The sequence below is a fragment of the Mytilus galloprovincialis genome, chromosome 8 (assembly GCF_965363235.1).
Source record: "Mytilus galloprovincialis chromosome 8, xbMytGall1.hap1.1, whole genome shotgun sequence".
Taxonomy (NCBI): domain Eukaryota; kingdom Metazoa; phylum Mollusca; class Bivalvia; order Mytilida; family Mytilidae; genus Mytilus; species Mytilus galloprovincialis.
In genome coordinates, this window is record NC_134845.1 from 34267419 (window position 1) to 34287905 (window position 20487).

Below are 20487 nucleotides of genomic sequence, written 5' to 3' on the forward strand. Positions count from 1 at the left end.
AAAATTAAATACGCGTTCGAAGGAGATAAGATAGAACATATTATTAAAGAGGTCGTCTAGAATAATTATCGACTCCTATGAGTCGATATTAAGAATTGAACGATGGACAGTTAGTGCGTGAATTTTTCTTGCTACCTGATTGGAAGATAATACGAGACGTGAATAATCAAAGTTTATTGATTGGTTAGGACAATCCAAACAAAGTAAATGTCCTTCAATCCCGTAGAGTATCGGATTTGTCCTCTCTATTTTAGCAATTAGATTTTGCCTGGTCATTAATCATGCATATTTATGATATTGGTACACAGGTAACTTTTATTTATAAATAGCCGAATCTTCTGGAGTTATACTACTTCATAACGTGTGACCTCACGTGTGTGGTAAAATTTGTTGATTGATGCACGTGGCTATTCTAGTAAATGAATTAATCTACAAAGCGAGAGCACTTTCCATTTTCATCAGCTAAGAGTCGACTAGCCCTTTTTGAAAGGCTAATGCTTGTTTTATATGTTGAAGTCGAAAGCAGCATTACAAACAATAAACTGATTTGCTGTTGGACACAAACATAAACATGTACTGCTAAAGTTAAAAAAACCACGTTAATTCCGACCTATTTTTAAAACAAATGAAAACAGCAATATATTTACTTTGCGATTTATTCACATACATGTATATTTTTTTTAATAATTTTTAACAAGGTTTATCATCTGACATCAACACTTAACTTTAGATAGTTTTACAAATACAATAGGTTGGTGCAGCTCTTTCTATTGATGCAGCAACGATACTACAGGAAACGATTAAAGGAATGCTTGAAAGTGACCCTAATGTATTTAAAACCACATTTAGACGTGCTGATATTTACAACTTTAATACGACCAAAGGAATTCCTTGTTCCGGTGGCAGGCCTTGGATGCATGGCCAAGAAATAATGAGAAGGATGAAATCGGTACGTACAGTGCATGAATAACTTTTTTTTTTTTAAATTAACCCATACATTTCATTGCTTTTTTATGTGAATAAATAGGAGATTTGAAATTACATGTAGCTTTATTTAAAAAAAAAAAAAGATTAACATAAAAGAGAATGAAAAATATACGCAACACGTTTCATCATAAACTTAAATATCATGTAATAATTTCACGATTGATATACCAACAAACCAGTGATATATATGTCCTAAAAATTAATAAATTATCTATCATTTAGTATTTACACTTGTTCAATCATTGGTAAAGTTATTATCCCATGAATTATCTTAACCTGGGTAAGGCATTGAAATTAGTATTGCTTTCAGGCTCTTGAGAAAAAACAACGTGTCTCCTACTTTTCATCATTGCGAAAAAAATTATTGTCAAAGTAGGTTTTCCCTCATTCAAAATAGAATTGATCAGTTGCAGAAAAGTTGGCTACATAAAATATGTTGATGTGTAATATTGATTTGTATTTTAGATGGACTTTGATGGTTTAACAGGAAGGGTAACTTTTGACAAAAATGGTATGCGCAGACATTTTAATTTGGGAGTTTATCAAGTGTCCCTTGATTTTGGGCCTACAAAGGTACTGATTTCTTCATCTTTGCAATATTTACTTTTTTATTCATTTAAAATTCTCCGTTATGAATTTCGATACGGAGATCGATATCGTGTACTGGAAACTGAAATCCACAAGTTTTAATTGCAATTTACCGAGTAAATCTATTGCAAATTAACGGACCAAATTATAGCTGACACAGACTTCATGGCACACACTGCTTTGGTATGATAAACACAAGACCATCAGCTATCATGTACTAACCTATCAATTGGTACGCATCAAATAATTCCATAGGGACCTATATGTACTTTATATTTTACTAGAATAAAGATATTTCTGTTCATGTAGTATAGTTATGTTATGTGATATATAGATCTATAATAACTGTATCTGATTTTAAAACGACAGACTTCAATTATAATGTTGTTATTATTTTTGGGTTATTAAAATGACAAAAAAGCCTTTTCACATTAAGTTAACTTAATCTAGACAAATAACGCGAAATTAGTCAAAAATAGGTTTCCCGTCCAACATGTGCTGACATCTTCGAACCAGAGATTGCATTATTAGATAGTTGATTGATTTTTTTCTAAATTAAGTTTCGAAAATTATATATAGACAATTCTATACATTTATTACATGTATTAATAACCTAAATAAGTATTTGCATTCCTCCAACTATGTATTATAATAAAGACCACTTTCTTTCAGATAGGTGATTGGCATTCCGTCAATGGTTTCACATGGAAAGGACAAGAGGAGAAGTATGAAGAAAAGATAGATAACATTGACAGAGATATCAAAATTGTGATAAGTGTGCTGGTTAGTACTGACATATATTCAAAAATTTGCATCTGCCTACATAAAATCACACTTAGGAAATACACAATTAACAATATTTGTGAACGATTTAATAAAGGATGATCAGTTTTCAAATTTAAGGATGAAATTCTTATAAATACCATCAACAAAGCAAACGCCAAAAACAAACAGAAAAATATCATTCAATTTAGCATGTAAGTATTATTAACGACGACACATTGTGATTGTATCTGAGGTCCAAATACCAAAAATATACCATTAAAAATATGCTACGCATTTTTATGCACATACATGTATATTGTATTTAGTGTTTCTGTTCGGAAACGGTTAACACATATTTTGCTCTTCTGATTTGTCGATTTGGTTTAGATCATGAATACATGACCGTCTCGATTAAGTTAGCACGGTTAAAATAACAGTTTTCAATAAACATGCATATGATGAGTGCGTTTCTATTTGAAGGAAAAACCGTTCTTTATGCTTAAATCAGAACCTCAGAAAAATGGATCAGCATGGACAGGAAACGATCGATATGAAGGTATGTTGTCACTTTTTCCATACATATAATTTTGCAACCGTGTATTTCTGATAAGCCGACATTGTTTGTGAATACATGTTTGTTTGTGCACAGAGTCTAAGGCCGTGTTCACACCAAACTCCATGTACAGTAAACTTGTTTACAATTAGTTTAATGTATTTGACATTGGTTTCACATTATATTTGTTCTTGTTTAATTACCTGTACATAAGAGTCGTTCACACTTGTAAACTCTATGTCATTTAAATGTTCATTACGTAGAATCGAATGAAAAGTTTTCGGACAACTTTTCTAGCAGTAAGGGAACGACCATTTGACTCTGAATAGGGGGGATGGAAATATTCCAAACCCCAATTGGATAAAGAAAACAATTCTGGTTCTATAGATGATAAAAAATATTCTGAATCAAGAGTTTCCCCATACATTATAGTGTTAAATATTGAAGAAAACAAATTTGATTACCAGCATCAAAAAAAAAAAAAAAAAAACGTAAAACGTTTGCGCGGAAATAATTCTGACTCAGATAAATAAAAAAAATACCCCCCTTTTTTTGAAGTTAAGTGGTTGCTTCTTTATGAAAGCCATTTTGATGATTTGCAGTAGTTTAAATATACTAAAGATGTCTCGATTAAGCTTTAGAAAACGTAGGCTGCAACAGCGTGCTTACAGACGAAGAAGAAGGATTGATATATTAGGGATCATTTCTATCTTTTCTGTTTGTTCAAATGGTACTCTTCTCCAAGAAGTATTTGGCAAAAGGGGGGGGGTAATGTTTTTTCTTTTTTTTTTGACTTTTTAAGTGTAATTTCACGGATCCGAGATACTGCACAAACAATACATTTACCTCACACTTTTTAAGTAATGCATTTATGAGTGAATCGTTGTTTGAGTAAAGACCAGTGGCAAATATTTCTGTGTAAGTCAAGTTTATTCGGAAATACCTTAATTTTCAAATGAATTATGTGTTCGGCAACGATGCTGCTTTGAGTCTTGATAAGGGCTTAATAAAGCTACGTTAAGTTTTATTTCTAAACAAAACAAATTAATATATCAAGTTTAGACAAATATATTTCTGTAAAGAACTTTTATTAATTTGTTTTGTTTAGAAATAAAACTTAACGTAGCTTTATTAATATAATTGCTATAAATATCAATTTTATTCAAAAATCGTTTCTTCTTTAAATATTCACGGTGAAACTAATGTTTTAAATGCCTAGTTTTATGTACACTGAATCTACACAAGACCTACATCGAGTATCGACTGCATGTAGACAAAACATGATTTACACTACATGTAAAAATTGAGTTTTATCAATGGGAACGTAATTTTGTTTAGTTTACGTGTGAGTTACACTTACACAACACCGAGTTTAGGTCAATGGGAACACGGCCTAACTTGTATTACATGGTTGGCATGAGTAAGACAAAACAGGTTTTTCAAATTTCTATACTTAAAAGACCATCTTAATAACCTCTTTCGATTTATATGTTATGTTCTTTGAATAGTACTCACTGACAAGGTACCACATGGATGAATCATGCATAAATTACATAACTATGGAATACGGTATAGTCTCCATATCTGGATTAAATACTTTCTAAACGAAAAAACACAGCACGTCGTCCTCGAAAATGGAAGATCCAACACTGCACCTATCTTATTAGGAAATCAGCCTTGTACAGTGAAATAAAAAAAAACAGCACAGACGCAGCACTACTATATAAAGATCTAGAGACCCTACGAAATGGAAGAATGATTGGCTCATGAAATTCCATCGCAACAAATGTCAAGTCAGTCACATTAACAACAAGACAAAAACCTGTAAGACAGCCTTATAACATCCATTGCCACGTCTTAGAGGAAGTGGAATCCGCAAAATATCTGGGAGCCAACATCCACAACAAACTGAACTGGACTACTCACATAGACCAAGTAGTAAGAAAAGCCAACAACAATAGGGCTTTTTTTGCAGAGAAATATATATATATACTAATGTATAATATACACTCATAACCTAGAAATGGTACAACGTAGGACTGCAAGATTTGTTACTGGTGACTACCATCGAACTACCAGTGTAACAAACCTATAAAACCAGCTGCAATGGCCAATCCTACAAGAGCGCAGAGCTATGAACAACGTCATAATGATGTGCCGCATAGTTATCCACCTGGTTGCAATACTAACATCTTGCCTAATTCCAACAACAGCAACCTTTTAAGAGGACACAACTAAAGATTTCTTGTTCCATTTGCTAGAAGGCAGCTATACCAGCACTCGATCTTCCCAGACACCATCAGATCATGGAACAGCCTGCCATCAACTACTGAAGCCTGCAACCCAGTTAACACATTTAAGTGTGATTTGTAGAAGAAAAAGTTGTGTGTTAAAAACTGTTCACGATTTTAATTGTATATAGTATTTTTAACAGCACTGTAAATATTGGTTTGTCTACACCACTCATTAGTTCAAAAATACACTAGATGGTGGTCTGAACTGAATATGGAGGAAGAAGAAGACTAGCTAAAAACAAATGGCGGCAGGAGTAGGAGTCATGAAAAATTGTGCAGAGACTTAAAGTATTATCATGAAGTTATAAGTGGTTTTATAGCACAATGATTAGTTATTTTGTGAGAACATTAATCGAACTGATGTTCTAACTGCATTATGAAGAATTTTATGAAGTATGAATAATAATAAACGAAAAACAACAGATACTCCTTCTCCAAACACACTAAACAAGAATGAGTACTGTTTTGAACCTGAGTCGTTCAGGTCAGCCATCTTCAAAAATTTGAACCTGAGTCGTTCAGGTCAGCCATCTTCAAGATGGCTGACCTGAACGACTCAGGTTCAAAACAGTACTCTTTACCTCCAACACTAATGCAACCATGTCTAAATCAATATCCTACATAGTATACACCGAACTTAAATGATACTCCGCTGTCAAGTAATGGTATTTCCTCATCTAGAAAAGTACTGTATGGAGCAGACAATGGCTATGCATTCATCCCATATCACCTGAAAGTCCCACATACATGTACAACACCAGCTCAATGGGACATCAGACACCTTCAATGCCAATTCCTATGCACCCTATATCAACCCCGCCTTATCCTGATTTAATACTGTTAATGCATGTAGTCAGAGAAATATTACAAAAACTTGACATTTTGGAAGATATACTCTTAAGGCTAGTTGATATGGAAGAACATTGGAATAAGCTGGACAGTGAAATTTGTGGCATTAAAACTGAGTTAAAAGACCATGTGTCATTGGACAAGGGTCTTGGTGGTTACACTTGAAATTACAAGAAATAGAAACACACAATATATCATTAACTGATGAAAATTATAATCTACAGGAAAAAAATCATTGATCAACAAAAAAGGTCGATGAGAGACAATTTTATATTTAAAGGCATTTCTGCTGAAAACACAGAAGAAACAGAAACAGACTTTATTAACAGAGAACTGGGACTTGAAAGTAAAGAAATGAATTTTTATGTTGTGCACAGGCTTATGCCCAGACAGGACAGAGATCCACGCAATATAATTGCAAAATTTGAAAGGGGAAAAGACAGAAATAGAGTTTTGGAGGCAGCTATAAACAAACTTAAACAAAAACCTCAATACTATGTACATGAACAGAAATAGAAAGGAGGCGTGAACTAATCCCAATTCTGAAAGATGCTCGTGAAAAAAGGACATAAAGCAGTCCTAGTAGAGGATAAATTGTTTATTGACAAAAAGCGTTTCGTTCAACGCCAATTTGTGCCTGAGATTAACCTACAGCATCAACAAGAACCCCATCAACTGATCATGGAGCTCAACAGCCACCATCTGACCAACACACTCCGATGTCTGTACCTGAGAACAACAACAGGACCATGCCGAAGAATCTTATAGAGTCTTCACCACCACAGAATACCACAGGACACTAGGACAGGCGTACAAGAGGACAAAGGGAACGGAACAATATTGTATTGAATCAAAATAAACACTTATCTGGATTGAATGTTTATTATCTTAATGTATGTAGTTTACAGTAAAAACTAAAATTTACTGAATTTTCAAATATCTTTCAAACATATGATGTATTGGTTTTTGTTGAAATTAAATTAGATGATTTAGATATAATTGATCTTCCTGACGGTTTTTCATATGTAACAAAGAATAGAAAGGGTGTAACTAAAAATTCAGGTGGAATAGCAATATATATTTTGAAACAGTACATCAGTTTTATTGAAAGTGAAGGTCAGTATGTACAGTGGTTTAAATTTCAAAAATGTCTACTAAACTGTGAAAAAGATGTTTTATTTGGTGCTGTTTTTAAACCCCTGGCAAATTCTAAATATACAAATACTGATGCATTAGAAGAAATTGAAAATGAATTATTGACATTTGCTGATAAATTTATGCATATGTCTCTCTTATTGGAGATTTTAATGCAAAAACGGGAACACGGGAAGATTTTATTGTTCCTGATGAGTCATTGATTGGTATTTTTGAAATAGAAAGTTCGAATTGCAGGAAATATTCAGGAAAAATGTTAAACTTTTCTACACAACTTTTCCGTTATATTATCCTCCTCTCAATGGTCAATCTTGATACAGTTCGGTCAGTGTACATGACATTGTAACAAAAAAAAAATATAAATTGCGTTAAAATTATCATGTCATTGATGAAAAACAATATGTGAATATTGTAATTTTAAATTATTTAAGTAGTATTTATTTTTTGCCTTTTACCTTTTACTGTTATGTTTTATTCACAGGTTTTTCCGTAGAGTTGATACGTGAAGTTGCAAGCATTGCAGATTTTAAATACAAGTTAAAGCATAGTACTGACGGAGTTTACGGAACATATCTAAACGAAAACAAATCATGGAATGGATTAATTGGTCGAATCATAAGGAAGGTAATGAAGCATGTTTGTGTACAACGTTTTATTCGATATTCATACCCATACCTGCCAACTGTCACCTTTTGCGGGTGATTTCCCCCATTGAGGCTCCCAAATGGAAATTTTGAATAAGCAATTTTGTTCACAATTTAAAAAAAACAATTATTATATTACAATGGCTATAACCTTGTAAAAGTATAGAGAAGCTAAAAGACAACATTAAAAGACATTTAAAGGCCCCATGAAGGTTTTGTAGAACTAAACGAGCCATCTTGGACGTAAAACCCACATGGGCATTTTGAAAAGTGGACAGGTATGCATACCATCTTGAAATTATAACTTAACAAAAAAAATATTCTGATTGGTTGCCTTATAAGATGGTATATATGGTTCTATTGGCTAAAATGAGATATACTAAGTAGGGAGCCTATCGAAGCAGTTAATTGTTTGCGCAGAATATTTTCCAAATTGAACTAATGAGTCTTATAAAGTTTAATGTTTTATACATTGTGACTTGGATGTAGAATTGGCACTCATACCACATCTTCTTATTTATGATTATTGCATAAACGATAATATCTCGTGTTTGTAGATTTTGTCTTGTTCATTTCCACAACTATCTAGTATACACATAAATTCGTATCAATAAAACATAAATCAAATAGAAAAGGAATGTAGGGAACAACCAATGTATCGAAGGATGTAGACATACACAATTTAAAATGATAGTAGACCTAAAAGTCAATTACCCTAATATGGTTGCATCATCCTTTTATCAGTCTTTTACTGGCTCGTGACTTTCTATCATATCTATATTGTTCCATTAAAAGCGCAGTATTGTAATTCATATTAAAATATCTGTTTGTGACAATATATAGCAGTAGTAGAACCTCCGTTATATACATAAATCACAAGTACTACCGGTATATAGAAACGCAAGATATATTGAACAGTTATATTTGAAATTACAGAAAGACATGAAACACCATGTGTTATAAAACGTTCATTCGGTGCATTCAATATTTGGACAATCAATCATGCTCATTATTCTTATTATTCTTATCAATTTTATTATAATTATTATGCCCCATTTATGGGCATTATGTTTTCTGGTCTGTATGTCCGTCCGTCCGTACGCCCGTGCGTCTTACCCGCTTCAGATTAAAGTTTTTGGTCGAGGTATTTTTTGATAAAGTTAAAGTCCAATCAACTTGAAAGTTATAAATTTTGAAATTATTAAGAAACTAAGGTTCCAAATCCCTCAGGCAAAGTTGACTTTAGTTGAATTTGGCTATATATTTTTAGGTATTTTTTGTTATATAACTTTTCAACGGGTTCGGTACTTGTACATCTTCGGATTTCAAATGTTTGGCTTTGAGCGTTCCTGATGAAGGTAAATCCAGAAAAACAGTTCGGACGCATGCAATTATTAAACGTGTTGTTTTCCATTTTTTAGTACACATGTTCCCTTTGATATGATCTTTCTAATTTTAATGTCAAAATAGAGATTTCCCCCCATTTTCACGGTCCACTGAACTTGGAAAATAAAAGTGCGGATGGGTCATCCGTATACTGGGGACACATTCTTGTTTTTATTATTATTATTTATTATTTTTATTATGTTGCAGGAAGTTGATATATCAATCGCTCCTTTGACGATTACACGACATAGAGAAGAGTATGTAGACTTTTCAGAACCATTTATGAATACTGGTATCAGCATTATGATAAAGAAACCAGATATTCAGAAACCCGGAGTATTTGCGTTTATGCAACCTTTCTCTATATTTTTGTGGTTATGTATCGTAATATCATACTTTGTCGTCAGTGTTGGAATATTTCTAGTTGGAAGATTTAGTCCATCTGAATGGGAATGGTCAAAACCTTTTAAACTCGGAAATAATAAATTTAATTTAGCGAGTTCGTTTTGGTTTACCATGGGATCTATGATGTTGCAGGGATCAGACACTTGTCCAAGGTAGGTGAATATGTATCTGGGATGTAGAGATAGTTATAAAAAAAAAGAGGCTAAAGATATTGGCCTGATTGTTTAACGTGCAGTGGCAAATATTCTATGCATGTTCCGTGCGTAAGCAAATAAAAAAAAACAATAGGAAGGTCCTAAAATAGAGGCCGTCCAGAATAAAGGTCGGGAAATTAAGACTGCCACTTGGAAAATGAGGGTAAATTTGATAGGGACGGATATTCTGCCTTGTAATAGGCTACCTATGGACCACGCAAGAGGTTTACAAGTGTTCTTAACGTCCAGAAATCGCGGTATCCTTTCTTCACGTGGCATCGGATTTAACGCTGAAGATACCAGACAGATCTGAATCAAAATACATAAGTTGAAGAGAAAACGACAACATCATGGCTCATCAAAAAACTAAAAACTGAGCAACAACTACGATCATTGTGTCAAACAAACCTTACATAACTCTACAACTCCATTTTTAGTTGATAAGGTTTGTGCGTTTTCATACCGAAGGTCAGTGATTCTTTCCGGGCACTCTGGCTTGCTCCACCAATAATAACCGACTTTACGATATAGTCAAAGTGACGCCAATCAATCAATTAATCATGCAATCTACACGTTGACCTCTGACTGTTGAAGTATTCGCAAAAACATGACAGCTTAAAAAGTATTATTTGAAGAAGGTTAATAACAGCAAAACATTTGAAATTTTTCACACCTTGAGATAATCCATTATAGGAGATAAGCCGAACTCATGGCCTGCCATCTCATCTATAGAAGTGAGCATGTAAATAAGGAAATCACTGCATATTAAGAGATTATAAAATGTGCCTTATATGTAAATATATGTTTTTCTACTAATTTTAAGATCAAATGCTGGAAGAATAGTTGGTGGAGCTTGGTGGTTTGTTGTGCTGATTACAATTTCATCTTATACAGCAAATCTAGCGGCATTTCTGACCATAGAAAAGTTACTTACCCCTATCGAAGGCGTCGACGATTTGGCAAAGCAAACAGAAATCGCATATGGAACACTGGCATCAGGATCAACACAGGATTTTTTCCGTGTCAGTTGGTATTTCATTTAAAATTGTTTGTCTTTTTTATTACCATTATTTATTGTTCTGAAATCAATTAAACTGACAAAGAAAGTGTTAACCTAGTTAACAGCTATTAATAAACACATGCATACATGTCCGTTCTCTTCCTCCTTTAAAGTCCACTATGATATTTTTTTTTTCCAAACATAACATTCTTTAATAGCCAGTTGGTCTATACAATTTTGCTTTTTACATTCTCATCAATGGTTAAATTATAAAGACAAATGACGAATACGGGAATGTAACTCTTCTGAAACTTATTGCACATTGTAAATGCACATAACTGGGCATGTCTCTCTCAGAAAAAAAAACCTTCAATAGCAAAAGTTTGCTCACTTTGACTGCATTCTTATTTTATGCGTATGCAGGTTATATATTAAATGTAGATTAAGAGATTTTCCTACTTTGCTGAGAAGGTGAGCGACATATTCAGACATATAATATTAGTTATATAGTGTGCTAGTGACCAAATACGGTATATATGGGGGTCAGTAAATTCCATATGGGGTGAGAGCGAACGAAGCTCGAATCCCCACACGGAATTTACTGACCCCATATATACCGTATTAGGTCACTAGTACACTATGTAACGAATTTATCTTACTGACTATCTTTAGTGTGAAATTTAGACTAGTTACCTATCAAAATGAGCAAGCCAGTCTTCCATACTGTCAGCATTAAGAAACTACTTCCATTTATCCTACAAAAACAGATGCAAACAATAACAACTTGTTAGGTTTAAATGTGTTTTATGAATTCATTTCCATCTTAATAGTCCATCAGCTAGTTTTCAAAAGCGCTCTAGTTAAGGAGTTTGTGTTACACCCCAGGGTACCGCGATTTTGTTTGATAGAATTCAACTTCAGTATCTTATTAATAAAATGCAAGGTGTTAGACCCAATAAAAAGTGTCCAAAAGAGGTTTAAAAACGTCCCTTACAATGGTCCCCTTATTTAGCTATCACGACTAAGTAATTTTTAATTAAAATTTTTAATATAAAGCGATTGAAAAAAAATAAAGTATAGGTTAAAACAACTAAAACAGATATAAAACTATCATATTTAATGTAAAACTAAAGATTTTTTGTTTTAAAAAAGTGTGTATTTATATTACAAACAATCCGATTTTTTGGGGTTAAAATTAAGGCATATTTTCTCATTTCATGAAGAAATTCGTAATAAATTTGTCCGTTTTTGTGAATTAAACTTTAAACTTGACCAGTATGCAATGTTTAAACTATTTGCAGTATGCATATATCGTCTAAAATATGAATTATTCAATAAAACATATGTACGTGCAAATCCTCGTAAAATACCGGAAATCATCAAATTACCGTCTTCGATTCAGACGACAATATATTCATACCTGAGTGCACACATACATACTTTAAGTTCATTAATTTGCAACTGAAAACAAACATTTAATTGTCGATTATGTTGTTTTTGTGAGACAAATTATTTTATAAAGTAAATGTGTAACAAAATATTTATGAAAAAATTACAAATTAAAGTTAATTTTTTGCATTTTGAAAAGGTGCACTCTATCGAACTCAATAAAGGTGTGCTTGTTTACATTTTGTGTTTTAGCTATATGGTGATTGAGTTAAGATTGTTAAGTCATTCAATCGACAAACATTGCTTTGAACGTAGGTCAAATAGTCAGTTGGGGAATTTGTTAAGACTTTTTACTTTCTTTGGCACACAATTATGTCGATTTGACATACCATCTGGTTATTATTTTTTTGCTTTTCGTAATATATACATTGTTCCTCATTTGATAGTGCTTTTTATCATTTTTCTTTCCTTTTTGATTGGATATATTGCTTCACTATTATTTTAATAGCCCAGACAAGACAGTTGGATATGCGAGAGGTCCTCAAGTTTGAATTATGTCCTCTTCCATAGTCTTTTGCAAACGTTGATGGTACACTAGTAAAGACAAATAAATCTGTTCTTGCTGGTCTTTTAGAAAAGGGCGTTGAACAAATGCAGGCTATTCCTGAGGAAAGCATGTGGATATTTAATGGCATGACAGTCATTGAATCTATCACAAGGATACCAAGTACTTTTTCTGATTTGGCAAATGTTGTTTTTAAAACCATCCTTTCAGTTTCAAAAAGAGCTCCCCGCATTGATTTTGTCACTGATCAGTATCCCACAATATCCATAAAAAAAATTAGAACGGGATCGCAGGTCCTTGGGAGGGCAAATCATAACAATAATTTCAAGACCATCACAATCGTGTCCTCGGCAAAGGAAGAAATTGTTGTCAGTTGGTAGAAAAAAAGTTGCTGTTGTTAAATTCTTGTGTCGGAATGGAGTAAACAATCCTATAGATTTTATACATTTGAAGGAATTGATTTATTTGTATCACTGTTGAAAATGAAATAGTGACAAGTGTAAAACGCACTGAGCTTCTAAGCAAACAGGAAGAAGCCGACACAAAAATGTTTCTTCATGCAAAACACGCAGCTGACAAAGGTTACGATTCCATTGTAATAAAATCAATCTGATGTGGAAGTATTGGCCTGCTTTTTTCAGAATCGCATCAGTTCAAATATTATTCTTCTGGTAGGTACGTCTTCCAAATGCAGATTATTAAATGTGCAATCAATGTGCGCAAAATTTGGGGAGAATGTTTGTAGAGCACTGACAGGATTTCACGCCTTTAGTGGTTGTGATTCAGTTAGTGCTTTGTCTGGTAAGGGAAAAAGCAAAGCATTTGGCGTTTTGAATCGTTCTGTGGAGTTTTCAGAAGGTCTATCCCGTCTTGGTGAAAATTTTAAAGAATTAGGCGAAGAAATGTCAAAACCACTCGAGAGGTTTTTGTGTGCTATATATGAATACGATTATAATAACATCAATGAATTTCAAATTTTTTTTACAATGCAAAAAACATTCATTGTCATCTACTGACCCAACAAAAGATGCAATGTTAAAGCACATCAAACGATTCAACATTCAGGCAAAGATTTGGAAATCTACTCTATAACACAACACTGTTCCATCGCCAAACAACCATGATTGGATTGTTAAGAACGATTTGATCAGCATCAATTGGCTAGACCAACCGCCAGCGTTAGATGCTTTATTGATACTGATAAGCTGTCCATGTATAGCTGCGCTGGTTGTGCCACCAAAAGATGTTCATGTATTCGACAAGGTTTATCCTGTACAGATGGCTGCAAATATACAAGTGATTGTAGCAACAAGAATAATCAAATCGTTGATATGGATGACGATGACGACGAAGATGATGAAGATGATGGTGATGATGATTCGGTAGATGGCGTTGACGAAAATGAAGATGATTCTATGGATTGGCCTTCTTCATGACCTTAAAAAGTGGTGATTCTGTTGTTAAAATAACTTTGATATAGATCTTGAAACCCTGACAGTTCTTTTATTTTTTTAGTACTATGTGTGTTTTCAATGACTGTGATCGATGTACATTGCTTATGTTTGTGTTTGTCATTGATTCCATGTTTTTTTTTCCTTTCTTACCTTTGAATTTTGTTCAACTGCCTTTAGTTACTTGATGCTCTATGTTTCAATGTAAAAAATATACCTTTTTTATCAAGAAAACTAGTATATATGCTTTGGTTCATTCAACATCATGAATTTTGGATAATACCCTCCCCCTTTTTTTCTTGGTCCTATACGATTTAAAAATTAAATAAAAATTAGCCTCCGTATTAATAAGATATGATTTGTTCAATTTAATCAGAGTAATTGTACCGAATACTTGGTTATTTTTTATTTTTTCTGTATATATGTGTGAAACAAAATTTTTGATATACTCTTAAATAAGACCCCTTTTAACCCCTTTTGGACACTTTTTCAAAAGTCTAACACCTCTTAAAATATTCTTCAGACATTACTCTTTAGACTTATACCAAAAAATTGCGGTACCCTGGGGTGTAACACAGAACTGAAATTTTGCCTTACCAGCTGATGGACTATAATCATCAATTTTTCCGTCTGTTAAAACCTCTAAGAATTTTTCTCAGTACCGTTTTGTTTTTATAAAGGGACGCAACACTACTACTAACCGTATATACAAGTACGTAGCATCATTTTAATTTAATATTTTATTATAGAATTCCGAGGTGCCTGTATACCAAGCGATGTGGAATTACATGACTTCTGCCCAACCAACGGGATTTGTCGATTCATCGAAAGAAGGTGTAGAACGTGTTCGTAATATGAAAGGAAAATATGCTTTCCTAATGGAATCCGTTTATAATGAATACTTCAATCATCAAGAACCATGCGATACCATGCAAGTTGGACCTAATCTTAATTCAAAAGGTTATGGCATCGCCACGTGGAAACGCTCTGGGTTAAGGTAATCATAATGTTCCCCCTTTTAAATAGTCCAGGATTTGAAAAAAAATGCTGATAGTAACACTGAAAACATTTCTACTGAAAAATAAAGGTTTCACCCTTAAAATTATATTAAATCGATTTTCTTGTGATTATGATTATAAAGAAAATATTGGATACTTGCACAAGAACTTATTATGTATAATAATTAAGTATCATGTGTAGGTTTTTTTATGCTGTCAATTATCTCTGGCTGCTTAAATAAATACCTGGTTTTTTTTTTTTGTCGATGTTCACTCCTCCTGACATTGATAAAACAGTATGTGAGATGATAGAGCAAAGTTTTTTTTTCATATAATTATTTGCAATGCATTTCCATTTCCTATGTACGCTTTGTCATTACAGTTGTTAAATTATTTGTTGTATTTAATGATTTCTGTCAGAATAGGTCAGCAATATATCTTCTTTCCACGGTTGTATTTTGTCTTTTAACGTGGGTTTTCTCTTCGCACATCCGCTGTGCGATTGCCGAATTTTAAATGATATTGTAATGGAAAGTTTAATGCATACGGAAAAGCTATCGGCGACTTAGAGTATATATAGGTAGAAAATATTTCAATACCATTTGCATTTCTGACTGCCTACGAAGGGTCCCGCTCCAGTCATGCATCATTGGTTTCCTATTTAATCAACAAATTGTTCCCACAAAGGGGAGAGGGGGTGGGTCCGAGCCCCTGAAAAACCCTCTAAATCCGCCTATGCATGTAATCTTTTACAAAAAAAATTCATCCTACAACAGTTAACATACTTTGAAACAAGCTCTAAATGTGAAACGGGTGTGTTCTAGTTGGTATTTAAATCTGGAAGCTCCTGGACTATTTGTTCATTATTTGAACCTCACCACATGTTAAATATTGTGTTGTAAATCATTTTACGTCGTAATGAAAATATTTTACAGGGATCAGATATCAATAGCTGTCCTGAAACTTAAAGAGAATGGGATGTTGATTAAATTGAAAAACCAATGGTGGATTGAAAAGGGTGGATGTGGAGTCCAGGAAACACATTCGGTAACGTAATAAATTGATACTGTGGATTCATATATTTTCTTGAATACCTATTTTCGTGGTTTGGGAAGAACTTGCATTTTCGTGGATATTTGATTTCGTGGTTTTGTCAAGGTCTGCATACATTCTATTAAAAAAATTGTAATTTGTTGTACATTGGAATTCGTGGTTTCTGGGTAACCACGAAATCCACGAAAATTGGTATCCAACGAATAGTAACAAATCCACAGTAATACAAAAGAAATTAAATCAAGCAGTGAATGCTACACACAATTGCTATTCTAACCCATACATGTTTCTAAAATTCTTCTAATCGTCTGTGTTGTGTGATATTTTCGTTTTATTGCTCCTCATCTTTAACTTTCGGTATCTAATTAACGAGCAGATGATAAAATTTATTTTCAAAAGGCCAATTGTTTTCCCTCAAATTATCTTTGGTATTTGTAATTGTATGTTATATGATACTTCCTTAGCAATGCTGCAAACACGAGGAAATACAAACTTAAAAAAAGGAGTTTTGTATATTTCCATTTTTCCATATATTATATTAACTCTTTACATAGAATTTTGTACATATATATGTCCATTTAATATATAAATTATACCGTGACCTGATTGTAATACATGTAATTCTTTGATTTTTATACTTTTTTCCTTTTTTTTCTAGAAGTCTAAGAAACGATCACTATCGTTAAATAAAGTTGCAGGAGTTTTTTTCATTCTCATTGGTGGACTTGTGTTTGCAATTGTTGTTGGTGTCATTCATTTCCATAAAACAAAGACCAAAGTTCAAAAGTTAGGCGTAAGTTTAACATATTAGTATAACTTTTATACATCGTTTTTGTCCCCCAAGTAACGCGTCTGTTTGTACGTAACATGGAAAATATCCTTGTTAGCGCTACAAAAAAAAGTGTAGCATTTAGTTATTGACCTTGTACCTTGGATAGATAAAATATGTGCAACGTGGGGGACATTGGAACTCTTGAGCCAGATTGACACGTACACACTTTCACTTCAATACACACAATAGCGCACAATGTTTCACGTTTCTTTTGGGATTTAGTTTTACCTACCGGGTATCAAATATTACCGTATATCGTCATACAGTCTGTCTTGTTTTCATCTGTTCTGACATCTTTACCACTGCACGGACATACATTATTCAACTTTTAATATTTCAAACCAAATTATATCTTTAAAATAATGTCCTGTCTATAGAGTTATGATATCGTTGAGATGACCAATGATAATCTGTTTATCGCTATTTAACCTGTGACGACTTTGTTAATTTCATTGACAACGAACTTAATTTCTAGCGATAACCTTTCATACCACTCTACTGTGCCGAGAAAGGAAATTATCATTATACAATATAATGCAATTATTTTAAATTTGCAGGGTTTATATTTCTTCGGAAATGACATGAAATGTACAGCTAACATTGAGTATACACGATGTCCAACTGAGAGCACGAATGGGCGTGTCGTAACAAACGGTCGTTCAAATGGAGAAAAACCACAGGTATATAATATATATATATATGAATCATATCACTATCTCATTAATGGTATTGGTCCGATACCAGAATTATATCGTAGTTCATTTCTTTTAGAACATAAATGAAAATTAAAAAAAATCCCACCTGCGTTTTCTCAATGAAATTTTTACAGTGTGTTGTACAACTTTTGGGACAAATTATATCAAAATTATAAAAAACTTCGTCGGCTCTAACTCAAAATATGGACAATTTTATGTTTAGGGCGTCTTGAAATCTTTTGACAGCTTCTGAAGTGCTAATTTTTAACCTTATTCAGCTGGACCAAATCACTACTTTCCTTAAAAATTAGGAACCCAAATTTTGGAATAGTCTTAAATTCAGATTCACTTGTAAAGACCATAGGGTTAATATTAAATTATCTTATTTGTTTCTATAGCTTATAAGCTTATTTCCCGTTTGAATAGTTTTACACTACTGTATAGTAATTTTTGGGGGCCCTTTATAGCTTTCTGTTCGATGTGAGCCGAGGCTCCGCGTTGAAGACCGTATTTTGACCGATAAAGGTTTTTCTTTTACAAATTGTGACTTGAATAGAGAGTTGTCTCATCGGCATCTTCTTATATCTATTAAGTATTCGCTGAAAAATTGTATTCATTTTGGATGATTTTGTGTAATTCGCTTTTACAGACGAAACACTCGTGTTGTCCCAGGTGCTTTAAACATTAGATAGTGTATGAATTATAAGCCTAGTATCTACGATGATTTTAATATTATTATTTAGGCAGGTTGGCATGAAAATGACGAAATCGGAGTACCTAACCTGGATCATCACGTGTGTCAATCAATAGATAATTCTGTGCACAGAAACAGACACGAGCCTGTACAACGATTATCTGCCAAGAAAAAGTCATGAAGCTATAGAGGTCACGTGATAGTATGGGAGTGAAAACATACACACTTTAAACACACAGTCTGATATGGTTTGAGGATTATGGTAGTCTGGTGGTGCTAAAGCATTTGAGTTGTGTTCATTGTATACAAATGTATGACATTTTCCATCTAACAAGATGTTGAATTTTTTAGATGAAACGAACATTTACAATAAATTACTTTGTTATGCTGCATGTATATATCTATGAAGCTGCAGTAAGAAAAATATTTTTGAAGTACTGCAGCTGATGTCTTCGTGTAAAAATTAAGAACAAAGATACTTGTTGTCTCGACTAGCTTTTAGCAGATTTTTCATAATACACTCTTATATTTATATTGATTTTTTTAAAGGTGTTGTTTTTGTAGCGATTTTGATAGATTAATTAGGAGATAACTGTATTGTATTTTAAGCTTGTCCTTCGTAAAACGTAGATTTTACTGTCGTTAATTGAGTTTAGCCTGCGATGCGTTGCGAAGCTAGGTAAACGGATATTTACGACGAAGGCCAAGCTTAAAATACAATACAATACAGTTATCTCCATTATAATGCAGAATATTAAAATAAATACAATTTAACAAGTTCAACTATTTTGGCGTAAAATGACATAAATGAAAAAGTCCGCGAAAGTATTGCATTATCTTAAGCAACTAAACAATTTGACGTTATACATGTATTTATACTCACGATGTAAAACATACATTCTAGACGTGTGTATACCTTTCTTATGCTTCAGAATGACAAAAAGAACATTTTGAGGTTCAAAATGTGACTTTCATGTTTATTTTGTGAGAAATTACATTTGAAATCAAAATGGTAGCTTTCTTAGCTACGTATATATACGGGCTGGTAGAACGTGGAATTTACACCTTTAAAATATTTGTTTTTTTTTCCAACGTAACAATATCTTTATTGCATTTGCTGTAACAATTTACTAAGTTTACAGCTTTAACTTAGTATCCCTCATGTTAGCTTACCTAATAGTTAAGGGAAGCACTATTTGGCAAGATATTATTTGTTCATAATATTAGTATTCATAAAATATGTTTGACAAATAATTATGATTATACACGTACATTACATTTCGGGTTTTTTTCTTTCTTTTTCATAGTATTTATTTTTTTCCGGAATCAACACCGTTACCAGTAAAATATTTGTTAATCGTTACGTCTAATGAAAATTATCGTTAGAACTTATAAACGAATTGCTTTAAAATTTATATTTTCTTGTACTAAACATTTTTTCAAGGTATAAACACGTCTTTGTAAAATATTTATGTATCATTTGGTTTATTAAGTATTCATTCTTGTAATAAGTTTTGGAATATCAGCATATATTTTGGTCTCCAGCATTACTGAAAATACAGGATTTTATTGTCGAAATGCGCATCTGGCGCAACCAACATTGTTACAGTAAATGTTATTATGAACACAAGTGCTAGTTATGACATAAGGCAGTGTCTAGTTTATTTGCTTGCACTAAGTGTAAATTAAAGTTTATAAACTATAATTTTGCAATAATTTTGATTTTATTAAATTCTATATACAGTACATTTTTGAACTCGTTATTCTGACTCAGAATATCGAAAAAAAAAATATACATGTATGTAGCATTTATACTTCCAGCAAAACATAAACTCTCAATTAAAAATTTGTGTAATCAAATACACTTACTAACACCATTACTATACATTTTATATTTCAGAAATCATTTAATCTCAATATGCACATTGAGAAAAAACAAATGTTATTAATAGGATTTAAAAATAAAAGACGACGTTGGGATAAATGTTAA

General features: G+C 32.7%; 1 protein-coding gene across 1 annotated transcript in view; it reads left to right on the forward strand.

Moving 5' to 3' along the window:
- LOC143085626 (glutamate receptor 2-like) overlaps nt 1-20243 on the forward strand; it is a 50757-nt gene extending 30514 nt beyond the window's left edge. The window contains exons 7-18 of the mRNA XM_076262087.1: nt 752-949; nt 1453-1560; nt 2248-2358; nt 2821-2896; nt 7673-7815; nt 9429-9778; nt 10644-10842; nt 14975-15222; nt 16159-16270; nt 16935-17069; nt 17666-17788; nt 18547-20243. Of these exons, the coding sequence (XP_076118202.1) occupies nt 752-949; nt 1453-1560; nt 2248-2358; nt 2821-2896; nt 7673-7815; nt 9429-9778; nt 10644-10842; nt 14975-15222; nt 16159-16270; nt 16935-17069; nt 17666-17788; nt 18547-18678 (1935 nt within the window). The 3' untranslated portion in view covers nt 18679-20243. The remainder of the gene's footprint in view (nt 1-751; nt 950-1452; nt 1561-2247; nt 2359-2820; nt 2897-7672; nt 7816-9428; nt 9779-10643; nt 10843-14974; nt 15223-16158; nt 16271-16934; nt 17070-17665; nt 17789-18546) is intronic.
- The last annotated feature ends 244 nt before the right edge of the window (nt 20244-20487 follow it).